The sequence below is a fragment of the Centruroides sculpturatus genome, unplaced genomic scaffold, assembly GCF_000671375.1.
Source record: "Centruroides sculpturatus isolate CEXI.00-Female unplaced genomic scaffold, Cexi_2.0 scaffold959, whole genome shotgun sequence".
In the NCBI taxonomy this organism is placed as follows: domain Eukaryota; kingdom Metazoa; phylum Arthropoda; class Arachnida; order Scorpiones; family Buthidae; genus Centruroides; species Centruroides sculpturatus.
In genome coordinates, this window is record NW_019385195.1 from 261,449 (window position 1) to 282,563 (window position 21,115).

The 21,115-nt window shown below is 22.2% G+C and overlaps 1 protein-coding gene across 1 annotated transcript in view; it reads right to left on the reverse strand.

Moving 5' to 3' along the window:
* LOC111635990 (LON peptidase N-terminal domain and RING finger protein 3-like) overlaps positions 1-21,115 on the reverse strand; it is a 44,073-nt gene that overhangs the window by 8,005 nt on the left and 14,953 nt on the right. Inside the window, exons 3-8 of the mRNA XM_023381141.1 lie at positions 19,370-19,374; positions 18,116-18,238; positions 11,852-11,892; positions 9,186-9,255; positions 7,671-7,793; positions 77-296 (exon numbers count right to left, since the gene is read on the reverse strand). Coding sequence (XP_023236909.1) covers positions 77-296; positions 7,671-7,793; positions 9,186-9,255; positions 11,852-11,892; positions 18,116-18,238; positions 19,370-19,374 — 582 coding nt within the window. The remainder of the gene's footprint in view (positions 1-76; positions 297-7,670; positions 7,794-9,185; positions 9,256-11,851; positions 11,893-18,115; positions 18,239-19,369; positions 19,375-21,115) is intronic.

Consider the following 21,115-nt stretch of genomic DNA (forward strand, 5'->3'; position numbering starts at 1 on the left):
ATGACAATTTTTAAAAAATTAGAAAAAAATTCAAAATTTTAACTGTTAAAACATGTTGATATGTTTCAAATATTACTGACCCTTAGAACTTCTTCATCACAAGACGAATCACTATCTATATCACTAGACTGCCAATTATAACTATCATTGCTAGTAGAACTGTAAAGACTTCCTTCACTGCCTGAATGTTCCCTTTGATATTGCAAAGATGGAAAGAAATGATTGTTGGATGATGATTCACCCAAATCAACGTAATCATGAGATGATGAATTTTTTAACAGAAGCTTATGCAATAACTGTAAAAAATAATTATTTTCATAATATAATATATGAAACATATGAATGGATAAATAGAAAGATAAAAATGTTTTGCANCATCTAAATAGTTGCAGAAAACAACTAACTATATAATAAAAATACATTAAGATGAATTAATAAATGAAAGAAAAAAGTTTCATGAAGTACAATGTATAATACAAATATTTATATAGTGATCTATTCATCATTTATCAATGTATTATCAATAATTTTAATCCAAATTTATTGATTTTCTTGTCAGAACTGTTATTCTCATTTCAAAAGTAGTTTATATCATGATTCGACAGGAAAAAATCAAATATAATCTAAATAAACAATTAAAATTTCATTAACTAGTATAATATATCAATAGTATAGTAAAAGGAGTACCATAACATATGTGACAAAGGCACACTGGAGAGAAAGAATACACCATAGTATGCAACCCTCCTCACATATTCCATATAAAAGCAAATGTAATATGGTACAGGGACTTATTTTTAAATAAAATATAAAAATATTATTTACAATGTAAATAAACATATATTATATAAAACTNTTCATAATATAATATATGAAACATATGAATGGATAAATAGAAAGATAAAAATGTTTTGCAAAAAAATAAAAACAATTCATAATATCAACATTGCATGTCTTAAATTAAATAATACATTAGTCAGATAAAAGCAGCTTGTTAGAAGTATGATAAAGCAAATATAATATCTAAAAGTTGGATAATTTTTGAAAAGAATTATGCTAATTAATTGGCTTAATTCTAGTTTAAAACTAATTCAGCTTATATGCACATTATGCTACTAAATATTGGTCTATGATTAATGTTTATATCTATATAATAAAACAGTCCTAGTTACCATTTTCAGATGTTATCATGTTGATTAAAAAATTGTGAAAATTCTTTAAATAACTGAATTTAAAATAAGAATAAATTTTGAAAATTTTAAATAAACAAGATGTTTCTGACTCTAAAAACATATCTAACACTTGTAATTTTTAAAAATTGTTCTTTTTTAACATAGTTTCTGAATATATAAATAAAATCAGCAAAAGCACTCAAAAAAGATATTTTCTCTAAAAAATTTTCCATCAAGCAAAGTAGTAACATTTGAAAACAGAAATTGAGAATAACTGTATATACATGGTTTGATATAAAATATTTTTATTTTTAAATTTAATAAATAAAAGATTAAAATAAAATTTGTTATAATGTATTAACAATTAAGTTAAAGTATCAAAAATGACTGATTTTTCAACAGTTTTTAAGATAATTTTTAACTTTAAAAAATTTAAAAAGCTGTTATACAAAATTAAATAATAAATATATTTTTATAGTTGCAACTCTTTAAAATCATGTGCATTACATGAGAAGCCAGATTATAAAAGATTCATTAAAGAAAATAGAAAATATTTGAAATTTTATTTAATATTACATCAAATATAATAAAATTGTAACTACATATAAAGTTTTATACAAAATATAAGTCAAATTTTTTTAAGTCACTTTCAATACACTTAATTCCATTTGTTTTTTTTACTTTTTAAATGTCTTTCATACAGACAAAAGTAATAAAATTTCAGTTATGGCTGCTTATAAATATTACTTTCAAAATCTCTCCATAAATGTAAAAATTATCTGATGTTCTATAATTTTTCTTCATATGAAATTTTTGCAATCTTAGTATATTCCAATAAATTTTTAATAATTCTTTTTGCTAAACTAATTTTGGTTTTCTGGTTCTTTTTATGTAGTGTTCCTTGTATCTCTCAAAAATTTTTCCAATGTAATAGTTTTCATTTCAGTTATTTGAGTGTAGGATGAAAAAACAAAATTCAATCTTTTATAAATTAATTTCTTGTTTTTCTATCATTCCAAATTTTATAAAGAAGGATTTCAGTCCTTTTTAAAATTTAATTTCTTTGATAAATCTTATCAAATTTACGTAAATATAAAGGATTGTAGATATAACTATAGCAAAACAAATTTCAACTTCAGTTTAAAACAGCTTCTTACATATCATTTCTAACATCTCTTTAAATAATCTAGAAAGCCATAAATTTTTGTAAGGAATCATATAACTCTTAATTTCTCTTATAGTTTTTTTCCAATTGGAACATACAAGGTGATCTGTTTGGAATGTCAAAAATTAAAAATGTATAGAAAATAAATTATAGGTTACTAAATCTTACATATACATATTGGAAGATTGTCAATTTCAGGATGGTGGATGTTCATTTCAGTACTCTGCCACATGATAATGCACATGCATAGGAACATAAAATGCAGTCACACCAGAGTAGATGCTCAGTGCAAACTATGGTTTGCAAAATGGAAACCATATTATGATTAGCATGATGACATTCTTAAACTTGCCAGAAGGACAAGTTTAAGAGTGACATGCAAAATAGAAATCATATTATGATTTCCATTTTGCATGTCACTCTAAACTTATTCTTCTGGCAAGTTTAAGAGTATCATCATGCTTCCACACATTGAAACATTGAGAAATATTGAAAGTCAACATCCTTCATGATTGAGTGTAAGTTTTAATTCTAATATTTTAAACTTTGACTGTTGTGCCCTGCTGAGCAAACACTACTTAGTCCTTTCTGTAATGCAAGAGGGCACATATGGAGAAAACAGTTGGTCAGTGTAATATGAGGTCTAACTTATGGGTGTTTGCCATATGTATGTACTACTGTGTAGTCTCATTTACAGCTGCCTTAGTTAGCAAAACATAATTTTGTAGACTTATTTCTCTTTGCTATTATTAAATATTCATTGTTAATAACATTTTGTTGTTGCTGTTGTTGTCGTTGTTTCCAAAAAAAAAAAAAAAAAACCACAGAATCCTTCAACAAATGATACCAGAAATTCCTGCAAATCGGTCTGACTTTCATACTGAAGAAGAGTGCATGAGAGGGCAGAGAGGAGAATGTTCAGCAGGCCATGTTGAGTGTTGATTTTCTTATAAGTAGAAATTGACAATCTTCCAACATACATACATAACATTTAGTTACCTCTAATACAGTGGTGTGCAAACTATTTTCATTTCCAACCCCCCATTTTGTGTAAAATTTTGTTGTGACCCATGGATAGACAGTAGACATTTACTGTACTGTAACTATACTGTTGCACTTCAAGCTAAATATGGGTGCTAAATTATATGCCTTTGTGTCCTTATCTTATGTTTAGTAATTCGTCTACAAGGACATTTATTTTATTTATAAAAACAGTCTATTTTTCACCTGGTGAAAAATAAAGACAGACTGTTTTTATCTGATGTTTTCTTGAATTGCAGAATCAAGTCACCAGTATAAAGTCCTTGTAGACAAATTACGTACTAAATATGGATATGTCAATGTGTGTTTCTGTTGCCACAACGTTATCAGTATCACTATGTCTGTTTGCCTGTTGGTTGCTGAAGTATGGGTATTAGGTACTAATACAGACAATTGTTTTTGTAAAAAAAAATATAGTTCTTATAAATAGTTTCTTATAGTTTTTATAAATAATATAAATTCATTTCACTATTTTACTGGTACCTGACACCTGTTGAAGAAAAGCCTTATCTTTTTTATTGTTAAATAAATTTTGAATTTTGCAACGCTGAAAAATTTTCTTCCGACCCACGGGTCACGCACCACTACCCTAATACACTACTTTATTTTCTCCACATTTAATTTTATGCCATTCCAAATGGATCACCCTGCATATTCATCAAGCTAATACAAATGAATTAAAAATAGCTGATAGTATCCTGCAATTTCAGAAAATATCAGAGTACAAGTTATTCTAAAATTATAAGGTAGATTATATTATATAAGTACTGTACATAACCATTGATTAGCATTATATTATCATTTATATAATACTATTATAATATATAACTATTACATATAATAGTTTCCAATGTCTCCCAGTTTCTTATATCTAGGATTTAAGAGAAACTTTTACAAAGAATTGGGAAAAAGTTTTTTAAAATTGAATTTACTTGTAAGACGAAATAGAATCTTTTCTAGAAAGTTAGGAATGATAAAGTAAGACACTATAAAATTTTGAAGTTTATGTTGTTCCATTCTTCAGAAAATCTAATAAATACAGAAACTATTGACTAGAAAGAATATAGAAATGTTGAGGGGAAAGAATGAAACTAATTTAACATATAAAATGATAAAGATGTTGAAATCTCACTGGAAGAAATAAGATTATTAAACAATTACACACAGAAAAAAGCTGCACAATATCATATATTGTAAAAATTTATAGAAAATCTTCAAAATATAATATTTACAAGCAACGGAGACTATTGATTAGATACTTCTAATATGAACACAAAAAACTTCATTGAAGATAATTTATAGAAAATCTTCAAAATATAATATTTACAAGCAACGGAAACTTCATTGAAGATTTATAGAAAATCTTCAAAATATAATATTTACAAGCAACAGAGACTATTGATTAGATACTTCTAATATGAACATAAAAAACTTCATTGAAGATAATTTAATAAGTCAAATTTATATTTGCATGTTTAAATCATTATCAGTTTTATATGAAAAATTTTAATTGTAAAATTAAAAGTTTAGTTAATAAATTATTACATGATATATTTACATGAATATATATTACATGATATATTTATCATTTAATAATTATATGTAATAATATATCAATATATTAAATTATTATATTTTGAATTATCATTATAAGCCCTAAGTTCTACTGAAGCTGGAATTATTAACAAAATGACTTACAACCTTGCACACTTTTCTTGCACCTGTATAATGTTTATTCTTGTATACAAAATTATACTCTAAGCAAATGTGTTTATTTCCATTTAGGAGCCATTTCAGACTTAAAGCAAAGAATATCAAGAACAAGCTGAGAATTTTATGTTCCAAATTCCAGAATGTTTTAAATATGTTCTTTTATGTCACTGCTATAACAAACTTGATCTTTTGAGGTTGGTTGTAAAGATTCTTGTCATTTATAAAAAAAATTTTTACCATATTTATTGCATATGAATTAAAAATATAAATTGTGAGGAACTGATAATGAGAATCTTTGTAACTAACTCCAACTTTAATTTCAAAAGCTCAAGTCTGTTATAGCAGTGACATAAAATTCTCAGCTTGCTCTCAATTTTCCTTGATATAAGCCTGAAACCAGCTCTAAACAGAGCAAAAGACATTTGTTTAGACTATAATTTGGTATATAAGAATAAACATTATAAAGCTGAAAAAAAGTGCAAGGTTGTTTGTAAGTCATTTTATCAGTATAACATAAATTATAAGTTTGAAAACAGTTTATTTATTATTATTTAGTTGCAGAATAGAATAAATTTATTAATTGAATAATATTTTTCTTTTTTTTTTACATTTTGAACTTTTTTCTGTAATAAATTTTTGTGATAATTTGTTATCATTGTGTAAAAAGTTCTCAAATATAAGCTTTTAGTCAGTAAATATTTGAATATATTTTTAGTTGTAAGATTTAATAAAGAATTGCTAATGTTTACTTTGCATTAATGTATTAAACTATTTATTTTTCTGTAAAGTTGTTGGCTTTTATATTTTTTTCTTTTAATAACCAAATACAAGAATTTTTTTATTAATATAAGAATTCTTTGTAAATTTGATTGTGATTTTTATTTCAGTTTTTCAAGTATAATATTTAACTTGATGTGAATATAATTTTATATTCACATCAAGTTTAAATATTATACTTGAAAAACTTTATTTCTATACATTTCTGTCACTTAAAAATATTATCTAAATAAAAGTTTAATTTTTACTTTCATAGTTCTGTTATATATAACAGAGGAAAGAATGGTGAGTGGTCAAAAACTGACCCCAAAAAGATTTTTACATTTTTGAAACGTCAGGAAATGCAAAAAATTCAAGAGTTTTTTCTGTATGTATGGATGTTAGTGTGTATGTATGTGTAGCATGATTTTGTTCACCCATTTTGAAGCAACTTGTTGCTGGATTTTTTTATTTTTGATTTTTAGATTTTTGAATTAAGCTTTATTGAGCAATGCCACAATTCTTGCTATTCATTTAAGTAATTATTATAAGCAACTATTTTAATAAATTTTAAAATTTTCATTTTATAAAGATTTAATACTAATATAAAATTGTTATTTCTCTTTAAAATAGCATAATATTTATTTACTAAAATTATATTAAAAATATATATAATTTGATAAAACTTTGATAAAATTCTTAGTTATCTCTTGTACTTTCCGGACTCTTCATCTGAGGTGAAATGTTAAAAGCAATAAACCAGTTTTGAAAAGACTTTAAAACCATTATTGTTTATTATTTTCTTTATTTTTCTCATATATGCATTTCAATCTTCTGATCCTCATATTTCAGAAATTCATATATGAGAAAAATTAAAACCATTATTGTTTATTATTTTCTTTATTTTTCTCATATATGCATTTCTCAAATAGGAGGATCAGAAGATTAAAATGCATATATGAGAAAAATAAAGAAAATAATAAACAATAATGGTTTTAAAGTCATTTTAAAACTGGTTTATTGCTTTTAACATTTCACCTCAGATGAAGAGTCCGGAAAGTACAAGAGATAACTAAGAATTTTATCAAAGTTTATATATTTTTAATATAATATTAATAATTAAATACCTGACTTTGGTAATCATAAAAAGTTGAGAGTAATTATTCTTAATGTTTTTTAACAGATTTAATAATATTTATTTATTATGAATAAATAATCTACATAACTACTTGGTTCAGGAAGTCAATACTTTTATGGAACTAAAGCAATTATTTAGTTTATTTATTTATCAAGATGATACCAAGTTTTCTGAACTTTTACTTACTCTGTATAAAATGTTTACTTTCAGGTAGCCAACTGTTTTAAATTTTTTCACAAAAGGAACATTTTTGTCCTAAAACAGGACAAAAATGTTCCTTTTATGAAAAAATTTAAAATAGTTGGCTACCTGAAAATAAGCACTTTATACAGATAATAATATGAAGTCATAAACACAAGCAATATTTCATATTTTTATAATATATGTATTTTAATAAAAACTTTAATATTTAAAAACACTAAATATAAACTAAAACTAAATATGTTTTGTTTAATTAAACAAATTAAACAAAACATATTTAGTTTGTTTCTAAAAGATAAAAGAAAATAAGACCTATATAATATTTGTATATATTACATATAATACCAGAAATTGAATTTTACATTTTTCAGATGAGTATCATGCAAATTTTATTTAAACATAAATAAAATGAATTATTTTAGACACTTTTAGTTAAATTTGCTCTATTTCTAAGTTTTTGACAGTTTAAGTTTTGAAAATTTACCTGAACAAGTTCCTCTTTAACAGCTGATGATGAAGAATCCAAAACTAAACATATAAAAAATGCTTCTGCTGCATCTTCAAATCTTTCTAATGTGACTAGTGCAGTTGCTTTACAAAAATATCCCTAATAAAATAAAAATATTTTTTATTAAAATTTATTAATAAAAGGAAAAAAATTGATGTTTAAATCTTAAAATTTTATTTATTAACATTATAAGTTAAAAATTTATTATGTATTTTATTTTAAATTGTAGGAAAACATTGAATAATAAAATATGAATTAAATCAAGCTATAAATATTTGAAAATCTTTTTTTTTTCAATTAAAATATATTCTCTTATTACAATAATAACAATAATTAATTTTTAACAATTTGCATAAAAAATTATTTTAAATCAATTTAGTTAAATTTTTACTCATTTTAATTTTAAAAAATAATATCAGTAGACTGTAAATTTTGAAATATATTTATTTCAAAATTTTACTTATATTTTGAAATTGTGCAATTAGTTTATGCTGTCTGTTACAGTTTGGTATGAATCCAAAATATCAAATGACAAACATATAAAAAGAATTTGTTTTTGTAAAATATAATTTTAAAATGTAGTACAATAAATTTTTATGAAATTTAAACTTAATTTGTTAACATTAGCCTGTAAGACTGTTAATAAAAAGTAACTTTGTATAACTTTTAATACATAATAGTACTGTATAAAATAAAACAATGATCAGATATAACAGAGAACACAGGAAATTCACTAATTTTTACTTAAAATCTTTAAATCAAATGTGAAAAATTCTTCTGTAATTTTGAGGTTATATATTTATGAAGGTCCTAAAAAAATTTTTATAAGAAAAACAAAGTTTACTAACAAATTTTGCACAACACAATTCAAAATATATCATATTTTTATTTTTTTGAATCAATGTTTTATACTTGAAGTTTAAATTTAATTGGTCATATTTCATAACCAACATTTGAATGCATAAATATTCTTTACAGGAACATTTTTAATATGAATTTTAAACAATTTCAAATTTTACTGAAAATCTTAATTCTGTTACTTCATATAAATTGTTAGTTAATTTTGAATAGAGAGAGAGTTTCGTTAAAGAATTTCAATAATGTAATAATTAAAATCTTGAAAAGACCTTTGCAAAATCTTTAATATATTATCTTCAATAAGAAAAAAAAAATAATGTTCAATTTCTATTATTATAATTAATTTAAAATTTTACAACTTGAAAAGAATACCAAATCTTTAAAATAAAACTTAAGTTTAATTATTAACTTTAAAATTTAGTTTTTAGCTATGTTTTTTACGGATTCTAAAGAAATAAATCATATCTTTCTTAGAAATATATTTTAAAATTAATAATGATTTTATATTTTTATTTACAAATCAAAATAAAATTTACATACTAACTCAATAATAAATGCTGAAGCTAATATTATTTACTATATAATACATAATCAAAAATAATTGTATGAAAATTTAAATATTGTAATAAATACATTCATAGATATATCATGTCTGCAAATAATTTGGTGATGATCATTATTCCAAATAGGTTGTGTCATTGAACTGTGCCAAATTTGAAAAAAAAAAAGTTTATATTACTGTTTAAGAAAATTAAACTTACCAATAAAAAGTTATGTATATGCTAATACTAAATACATATACTATACATATAGTTTGCATTATAAATAAATATATATATATATATATTTGCTATATTAGATTGAATAAACCTACATTATATCCCTATTATATTTAAAATATTTGAAATCTATAATTTTTTGTTTAAATCTTTAAATATGAAAAAAATTTTCTGTGATTTTGAAATTGCATATTTATTCTGAAGAAAGGTTTGATGAAAGTTTTATAAGATGAATTTTATGTCTTTTCATTTTTTATTTTGGATTTTTAATTATGCAGGAAGTAGAAATATTAATAGAATAGAATTTTATAGAAACAAAATATTAAAAAATTATGTAATTTAGATCATAATACATAAAGAAAACAAATTATAATTGCTATTTATTCAAATATATAAACTTGTATAAATCTGCTTTGCTCTTACTGCATAATTAATGGTTCAGTGTTGTATAAAACTGATTAAGTTATGTAAAACAAACTGTAACAACAACATTAATTTAAAAAATTGTAATGGCTAAACTATAAGAGAGAGATAGAGTATGCATAAAAATTCAGAAATTAAAATTTGACAATTAATTTTAACAATATTTATATGTATGCTATGTATAATGTATTATCTATGTTGTTACTTTTTAAGCAACAATTTTTCAAGAAAGATCTATGTATGAATATTTCAGATATTTGTATCCAAATCAATAATTTGGTAGTTTATTTATTTTAGTTTTTGAACATAACATTTATTCTATTACCAAAATTAATATTTGATAGAATTATTAAATATGTAAAATGTGGAAAATGAAAATAGTCAATATTAATAATGTATAAATATATATATATTAATATAAGGAAAAAGAATAAAATATTTTAGTAAAGTTAATGTAAACTACTAAAGCCCCCATTTTAAAACTGACTCAAATGCTAAGAATATTTACAATATCTAGATATCAGAGAACTAGAATTCATGGCCTTAATTAGCACACAAAGTAACTATGGAAAAGACAAGCTCACTGCAAAAGAAGATAAAGTGGGACAAAAAATTCACCTATCTTCTTTCTGAATACATTTTTCTTATACTGATTATTAATCAATTTTTGTAATAAAAAAATATTTTTACATCTGATTAATTATTAGATAAGAAAGCATTTAAACTGTTTTAATACTGTAAAAAGCTAACTAAAATATTTTTATATTTATTTTGTGAGTGAGTCAGTTTTCTTTAATAATAATCNATAATTTGAGCAAAAATAGAAAATAAAGATTCTGTATTCTTTTCACATTTTTATAATTTGAAATATTCTATTAATTATTACTTATAATGTTTATAATACATAACATATACAGTATTTTATTGTTACTGATGAAGTTTGCAGTAAAATTTAAACCTTTTATATCTGTATAAACAGATCATAAATTTTACACTTAAAATAAATATATCAAAAAGAATTTATTCAATAACAAATTATTCTTTGTAATTACTATAAAATGTTTAAAAATAATTTTATGAAATAAATTATTAATACAGCATTTATAATGAACAATACAATTTATATGAATAGCTCTTTATATATATGAATATATTGTACAATTCATGTAAAATGCAATCATTAATAAAATCAATTCAAAATAATGTCATAAAAGAGCTTATAAATAAAATATTTTATATAATATAATTTTTAAATAACATATATTAATAATTGCAAAATATGATATTACAGAAATTCGCCATGTAGAAAATATTATAAGTTTAGTCATTTATAAAATACACATTTCTATTTTGAGTACATATATTCATTGCTTATTATCAATTGATAACGGGAAGCGAAAATCAAACACGTTCGATTATTGTTGAATTCGTGATGCGATGTGAATGTCCCGAAGAGAAAATAAAATGCAGTCACGCAAATGTCAAAACACGCAAATATTAACTGAATGGACATCAAACAAAATAATACTATTCAATCTCGTATTCGAACAGGTGTTAATGAACGCTATCACTTTCAGAAATATATTCTATAAACAAACTTAAGTAAGCCGATAACGCTTAAATTATTTTTCTTTATTCGCATATTTCAAGACAGATCCATTCAACAGATGTTATCGTGAAAACATCTCATAAATATTATGTTTACATATTTAGTATAAGATATATAAATACGTAGCTTATATCTATATATATACACATATATGCATATTCTACGTGTAACTGTAAACACAATACATTTACTTTGAAACAAGCGAAAATATATAAAATTTTTTTACTATACGTATAGCGTAACAGATGGAACGATATGTCTTTCTGTGAGTAATAAAATCAATAATGGTAATACATTTTAGATTTATGCTCTGTTTCCGTACGTTAAGTCTGAAACCTGGTAATACATCTTTTCTTAAACTGGCAATTTTACAGCGATTCGTACTTTATTTTATATACAACAGCATTTAAATATATATATATATATCTATGTGTTTACACGTAAACATATTTTCATATCTATAAAAATAGCCTTAATACCTATCTAACCTTATAATTTTATATGATGACAGATTTCTTATCATTTCAATCTATAGATAGAATACATCTTCATATATTATGTTATATAATATAGAATCTGATAATATGATCTCTAAATAAAAAATATTTTAAGTTNTCATTTCACTATTTTACTGGTACCTGACACCTGTTGAAGAAAAGCCTTATCTTTTTTATTGTTAAATAAATTTTGAATTTTGCAACGCTGAAAAATTTTCTTCCGACCCACGGGTCACGCACCACTACCCTAATACACTACTTTATTTTCTCCACATTTAATTTTATGCCATTCCAAATGGATCACCCTGTATATTCATCAAGCTAATACAAATGAATTAAAAATAGCTGATAGTATCCTGCAATTTCAGAAAATATCAGAGTACAAGTTATTCTAAAATTATAAGGTAGATTATATTATATAAGTACTGTACATAACCATTGATTAGCATTATATTATCATTTATATAATACTATTATAATATATAACTATTACATATAATAGTTTCCAATGTCTCCCAGTTTCTTATATCTAGGATTTAAGAGAAACTTTTACAAAGAATTGGGAAAAAGTTTTTTAAAATTGAATTTACTTGTAAGACGAAATAGAATCTTTTCTAGAAAGTTAGGAATGATAAAGTAAGACACTATAAAATTTTGAAGTTTATGTTGTTCCATTCTTCAGAAAATCTAATAAATACAGAAACTATTGACTAGAAAGAATATAGAAATGTTGAGGGGAAAGAATGAAACTAATTTAACATATAAAATGATAAAGATGTTGAAATCTCACTGGAAGAAATAAGATTATTAAACAATTACACACAGAAAAAAGCTGCACAATATCATATATTGTAAAAATTTATAGAAAATCTTCAAAATATAATATTTACAAGCAACGGAGACTATTGATTAGATACTTCTAATATGAACACAAAAAACTTCATTGAAGATAATTTATAGAAAATCTTCAAAATATAATATTTACAAGCAACGGAAACTTCATTGAAGATTTATAGAAAATCTTCAAAATATAATATTTACAAGCAACAGAGACTATTGATTAGATACTTCTAATATGAACACAAAAAACTTCATTGAAGATAATTTAATAAGTCAAATTTATATTTGCATGTTTAAATCATTATCAGTTTTATATGAAATATTTTAATTGTAAAATTAAAGATTTAACATGATAATTCACTTTATATGATATATACAATGATTGAGACCAGGATGAACACATCATTGTTTAACAAAATACAGTAATACTTCGAACTTACGCGATAGGTGGGACCGAGTGGTAGCTGCGTAAGTCGAGTTCGCGTAAGTCTGGGTATAATTTCACATATAAACACATACAAATAATTTTTAATTGGGGCCGGAGACTAAAGAAAACAATAATTTAGAAAAAAATGTTTAATAAAATCTTAGATAATACATATGTATAACAAATTAGGCCTATATTATTTTACAATTTTTCACATTTACTTGATTATCACAAGTAATTTTAACATTGTTTCCATCTTAGCGATAATACCGTGACGTTTACGAATGATGCTTGAATTTAAAGATTGAGCATTTTTCACAGCTTCGAGAATNAACTTTAATTTCAAAAGCTCAAGTCTGTTATAGCAGTGACATAAAATTCTCAGCTTGCTCTCAATTTTCCTTGATATAAGCCTGAAACCAGCTCTAAACAGAGCAAAAGACATTTGTTTAGACTATAATTTGGTATATAAGAATAAACATTATAAAGCTGAAAAAAAGTGCAAGGTTGTTTGTAAGTCATTTTATCAGTATAACATAAATTATAAGTTTGAAAACAGTTTATTTATTATTATTTAGTTGCAGAATAGAATAAATTTATTAATTGAATAATATTTTTCTTTTTTTTTTACATTTTGAACTTTTTTCTGTAATAAATTTTTGTGATAATTTGTTATCATTGTGTAAAAAGTTCTCAAATATAAGCTTTTAGTCAGTAAATATTTGAATATATTTTTAGTTGTAAGATTTAATAAAGAATTGCTAATGTTTACTTTGCATTAATGTATTAAACTATTTATTTTTCTGTAAAGTTGTTGGCTTTTATATTTTTTTCTTTTAATAACCAAATACAAGAATTTTTTTATTAATATAAGAATTCTTTGTAAATTTGATTGTGATTTTTATTTCAGTTTTTCAAGTATAATATTTAACTTGATGTGAATATAATTTTATATTCACATCAAGTTTAAATATTATACTTGAAAAACTTTATTTCTATACATTTCTGTCACTTAAAAATATTATCTAAATAAAAGTTTAATTTTTACTTTCATAGTTCTGTTATATATAACAGAGGAAAGAATGGTGAGTGGTCAAAAACTGACCCCAAAAAGATTTTTACATTTTTGAAACGTCAGGAAATGCAAAAAATTCAAGAGTTTTTTCTGTATGTATGGATGTTAGTGTGTATGTATGTGTAGCATGATTTTGTTCACCCATTTTGAAGCAACTTGTTGCTGGATTTTTTTATTTTTGATTTTTAGATTTTTGAATTAAGCTTTATTGAGCAATGCCACAATTCTTGCTATTCATTTAAGTAATTATTATAAGCAACTATTTTAATAAATTTTAAAATTTTCATTTTATAAAGATTTAATACTAATATAAAATTGTTATTTCTCTTTAAAATAGCATAATATTTATTTACTAAAATTATATTAAAAATATATATAATTTGATAAAACTTTGATAAAATTCTTAGTTATCTCTTGTACTTTCCGGACTCTTCATCTGAGGTGAAATGTTAAAAGCAATAAACCAGTTTTGAAAAGACTTTAAAACCATTATTGTTTATTATTTTCTTTATTTTTCTCATATATGCATTTCAATCTTCTGATCCTCATATTTCAGAAATTCATATATGAGAAAAATTAAAACCATTATTGTTTATTATTTTCTTTATTTTTCTCATATATGCATTTCTCAAATAGGAGGATCAGAAGATTAAAATGCATATATGAGAAAAATAAAGAAAATAATAAACAATAATGGTTTTAAAGTCATTTTAAAACTGGTTTATTGCTTTTAACATTTCACCTCAGATGAAGAGTCCGGAAAGTACAAGAGATAACTAAGAATTTTATCAAAGTTTATATATTTTTAATATAATATTAATAATTAAATACCTGACTTTGGTAATCATAAAAAGTTGAGAGTAATTATTCTTAATGTTTTTTAACAGATTTAATAATATTTATTTATTATGAATAAATAATCTACATAACTACTTGGTTCAGGAAGTCAATACTTTTATGGAACTAAAGCAATTATTTAGTTTATTTATTTATCAAGATGATACCAAGTTTTCTGAACTTTTACTTACTCTGTATAAAATGTTTACTTTCAGGTAGCCAACTGTTTTAAATTTTTTCACAAAAGGAACATTTTTGTCCTAAAACAGGACAAAAATGTTCCTTTTATGAAAAAATTTAAAATAGTTGGCTACCTGAAAATAAGCACTTTATACAGATAATAATATGAAGTCATAAACACAAGCAATATTTCATATTTTTATAATATATGTATTTTAATAAAAACTTTAATATTTAAAAACACTAAATATAAACTAAAACTAAATATGTTTTGTTTAATTAAACAAATTAAACAAAACATATTTAGTTTGTTTCTTTCTTGCACCTGTATAATGTTTATTCTTGTATACAAAATTATACTCTAAGCAAATGTGTTTATTTCCATTTAGGAGCCATTTCAGACTTAAAGCAAAGAATATCAAGAACAAGCTGAGAATTTTATGTTCCAAATTCCAGAATGTTTTAAATATGTTCTTTTATGTCACTGCTATAACAAACTTGATCTTTTGAGGTTGGTTGTAAAGATTCTTGTCATTTATAAAAAAAATTTTTACCATATTTATTGCATATGAATTAAAAATATAAATTGTGAGGAACTGATAATGAGAATCTTTGTAACTAACTCCAACTTTAATTTCAAAAGCTCAAGTCTGTTATAGCAGTGACATAAAATTCTCAGCTTGCTCTCAATTTTCCTTGATATAAGCCTGAAACCAGCTCTAAACAGAGCAAAAGACATTTGTTTAGACTATAATTTGGTATATAAGAATAAACATTATAAAGCTGAAAAAAAGTGCAAGGTTGTTTGTAAGTCATTTTATCAGTATAACATAAATTATAAGTTTGAAAACAGTTTATTTATTATTATTTAGTTGCAGAATAGAATAAATTTATTAATTGAATAATATTTTTCTTTTTTTTTTACATTTTGAACTTTTTTCTGTAATAAATTTTTGTGATAATTTGTTATCATTGTGTAAAAAGTTCTCAAATATAAGCTTTTAGTCAGTAAATATTTGAATATATTTTTAGTTGTAAGATTTAATAAAGAATTGCTAATGTTTACTTTGCATTAATGTATTAAACTATTTATTTTTCTGTAAAGTTGTTGGCTTTTATATTTTTTTCTTTTAATAACCAAATACAAGAATTTTTTTATTAATATAAGAATTCTTTGTAAATTTGATTGTGATTTTTATTTCAGTTTTTCAAGTATAATATTTAACTTGATGTGAATATAATTTTATATTCACATCAAGTTTAAATATTATACTTGAAAAACTTTATTTCTATACATTTCTGTCACTTAAAAATATTATCTAAATAAAAGTTTAATTTTTACTTTCATAGTTCTGTTATATATAACAGAGGAAAGAATGGTGAGTGGTCAAAAACTGACCCCAAAAAGATTTTTACATTTTTGAAACGTCAGGAAATGCAAAAAATTCAAGAGTTTTTTCTGTATGTATGGATGTTAGTGTGTATGTATGTGTAGCATGATTTTGTTCACCCATTTTGAAGCAACTTGTTGCTGGATTTTTTTATTTTTGATTTTTAGATTTTTGAATTAAGCTTTATTGAGCAATGCCACAATTCTTGCTATTCATTTAAGTAATTATTATAAGCAACTATTTTAATAAATTTTAAAATTTTCATTTTATAAAGATTTAATACTAATATAAAATTGTTATTTCTCTTTAAAATAGCATAATATTTATTTACTAAAATTATATTAAAAATATATATAATTTGATAAAACTTTGATAAAATTCTTAGTTATCTCTTGTACTTTCCGGACTCTTCATCTGAGGTGAAATGTTAAAAGCAATAAACCAGTTTTGAAAAGACTTTAAAACCATTATTGTTTATTATTTTCTTTATTTTTCTCATATATGCATTTCAATCTTCTGATCCTCATATTTCAGAAATTCATATATGAGAAAAATTAAAACCATTATTGTTTATTATTTTCTTTATTTTTCTCATATATGCATTTCTCAAATAGGAGGATCAGAAGATTAAAATGCATATATGAGAAAAATAAAGAAAATAATAAACAATAATGGTTTTAAAGTCATTTTAAAACTGGTTTATTGCTTTTAACATTTCACCTCAGATGAAGAGTCCGGAAAGTACAAGAGATAACTAAGAATTTTATCAAAGTTTATATATTTTTAATATAATATTAATAATTAAATACCTGACTTTGGTAATCATAAAAAGTTGAGAGTAATTATTCTTAATGTTTTTTAACAGATTTAATAATATTTATTTATTATGAATAAATAATCTACATAACTACTTGGTTCAGGAAGTCAATACTTTTATGGAACTAAAGCAATTATTTAGTTTATTTATTTATCAAGATGATACCAAGTTTTCTGAACTTTTACTTACTCTGTATAAAATGTTTACTTTCAGGTAGCCAACTGTTTTAAATTTTTTCACAAAAGGAACATTTTTGTCCTAAAACAGGACAAAAATGTTCCTTTTATGAAAAAATTTAAAATAGTTGGCTACCTGAAAATAAGCACTTTATACAGATAATAATATGAAGTCATAAACACAAGCAATATTTCATATTTTTATAATATATGTATTTTAATAAAAACTTTAATATTTAAAAACACTAAATATAAACTAAAACTAAATATGTTTTGTTTAATTAAACAAATTAAACAAAACATATTTAGTTTGTTTCTAAAAGATAAAAGAAAATAAGACCTATATAATATTTGTATATATTACATATAATACCAGAAATTGAATTTTACATTTTTCAGATGAGTATCATGCAAATTTTATTTAAACATAAATAAAATGAATTATTTTAGACACTTTTAGTTAAATTTGCTCTATTTCTAAGTTTTTGACAGTTTAAGTTTTGAAAATTTACCTGAACAAGTTCCTCTTTAACAGCTGATGATGAAGAATCCAAAACTAAACATATAAAAAATGCTTCTGCTGCATCTTCAAATCTTTCTAATGTGACTAGTGCAGTTGCTTTACAAAAATATCCCTAATAAAATAAAAATATTTTTTATTAAAATTTATTAATAAAAGGAAAAAAATTGATGTTTAAATCTTAAAATTTTATTTATTAACATTATAAGTTAAAAATTTATTATGTATTTTATTTTAAATTGTAGGAAAACATTGAATAATAAAATATGAATTAAATCAAGCTATAAATATTTGAAAATCTTTTTTTTTTCAATTAAAATATATTCTCTTATTACAATAATAACAATAATTAATTTTTAACAATTTGCATAAAAAATTATTTTAAATCAATTTAGTTAAATTTTTACTCATTTTAATTTTAAAAAATAATATCAGTAGACTGTAAATTTTGAAATATATTTATTTCAAAATTTTACTTATATTTTGAAATTGTGCAATTAGTTTATGCTGTCTGTTACAGTTTGGTATGAATCCAAAATATCAAATGACAAACATATAAAAAGAATTTGTTTTTGTAAAATATAATTTTAAAATGTAGTACAATAAATTTTTATGAAATTTAAACTTAATTTGTTAACATTAGCCTGTAAGACTGTTAATAAAAAGTAACTTTGTATAACTTTTAATACATAATAGTACTGTATAAAATAAAACAATGATCAGATATAACAGAGAACACAGGAAATTCACTAATTTTTACTTAAAATCTTTAAATCAAATGTGAAAAATTCTTCTGTAATTTTGAGGTTATATATTTATGAAGGTCCTAAAAAAATTTTTATAAGAAAAACAAAGTTTACTAACAAATTTTGCACAACACAATTCAAAATATATCATATTTTTATTTTTTTGAATCAATGTTTTATACTTGAAGTTTAAATTTAATTGGTCATATTTCATAACCAACATTTGAATGCATAAATATTCTTTACAGGAACATTTTTAATATGAATTTTAAACAATTTCAAATTTTACTGAAAATCTTAATTCTGTTACTTCATATAAATTGTTAGTTAATTTTGAATAGAGAGAGAGTTTCGTTAAAGAATTTCAATAATGTAATAATTAAAATCTTGAAAAGACCTTTGCAAAATCTTTAATATATTATCTTCAATAAGAAAAAAAAAATAATGTTCAATTTCTATTATTATAATTAATTTAAAATTTTACAACTTGAAAAGAATACCAAATCTTTAAAATAAAACTTAAGTTTAATTATTAACTTTAAAATTTAGTTTTTAGCTATGTTTTTTACGGATTCTAAAGAAATAAATCATATCTTTCTTAGAAATATATTTTAAAATTAATAATGATTTTATATTTTTATTTACAAATCAAAATAAAATTTACATACTAACTCAATAATAAATGCTGAAGCTAATATTATTTACTATATAATACATAATCAAAAATAATTGTATGAAAATTTAAATATTGTAATAAATACATTCATAGATATATCATGTCTGCAAATAATTTGGTGATGATCATTATTCCAAATAGGTTGTGTCATTGAACTGTGCCAAATTTGAAAAAAAAAAAGTTTATATTACTGTTTAAGAAAATTAAACTTACCAATAAAAAGTTATGTATATGCTAATACTAAATACATATACTATACATATAGTTTGCATTATAAATAAATATATATATATATATATTTGCTATATTAGATTGAATAAACCTACATTATATCCCTATTATATTTAAAATATTTGAAATCTATAATTTTTTGTTTAAATCTTTAAATATGAAAAAAATTTTCTGTGATTTTGAAATTGCATATTTATTCTGAAGAAAGGTTTGATGAAAGTTTTATAAGATGAATTTTATGTCTTTTCATTTTTTATTTTGGATTTTTAATTATGCAGGAAGTAGAAATATTAATAGAATAGAATTTTATAGAAACAAAATATTAAAAAATTATGTAATTTAGATCATAATACATAAAGAAAACAAATTATAATTGCTATTTATTCAAATATATAAACTTGTATAAATCTGCTTTGCTCTTACTGCATAATTAATGGTTCAGTGTTGTATAAAACTGATTAAGTTATGTAAAACAAACTGTAACAACAACATTAATTTAAAAAATTGTAATGGCTAAACTATAAGAGAGAGATAGAGTATGCATAAAAATTCAGAAATTAAAATTTGACAATTAATTTTAACAATATTTATATGTATGCTATGTATAATGTATTATCTATGTTGTTACTTTTTAAGCAACAATTTTTCAAGAAAGATCTATGTATGAATATTTCAGATATTTGTATCCAAATCAATAATTTGGTAGTTTATTTATTTTAGTTTTTGAACATAACATTTATTCTATTACCAAAATTAATATTTGATAGAATTATTAAATATGTAAAATGTGGAAAATGAAAATAGTCAATATTAATAATGTATAAATATATATATATTAATATAAGGAAAAAGAATAAAATATTTTAGTAAAGTTAATGTAAACTACTAAAGCCCCCATTTTAAAACTGACTCAAATGCTAAGAATATTTACAATATCTAGATATCAGAGAACTAGAATTCATGGCCTTAATTAGCACACAAAGTAACTATGGAAAAGACAAGCTCACTGCAAAAGAAGATAAAGTGGGACAAAAAATTCACCTATCTTCTTTCTGAATACATTTTTCTTATACTGATTATTAATCAATTTTTGTAATAAAAAAATATTTTTACATCTGATTAATTATTAGATAAGAAAGCATTTAAACTGTTTTAATACTGTAAAAAGCTAACTAAAATATTTTTATATTTATTTTGTGAGTGAGTCAGTTTTCTTTAATAATAATCACATTTTACTTTATGCCACAAAAGTTTTTTATATTTATCTTAAGACTCACAATTACTCTAAGAACGTACTGTGTATCAGTAATGATTATGGGATTGAATAAAAGAAAATAAA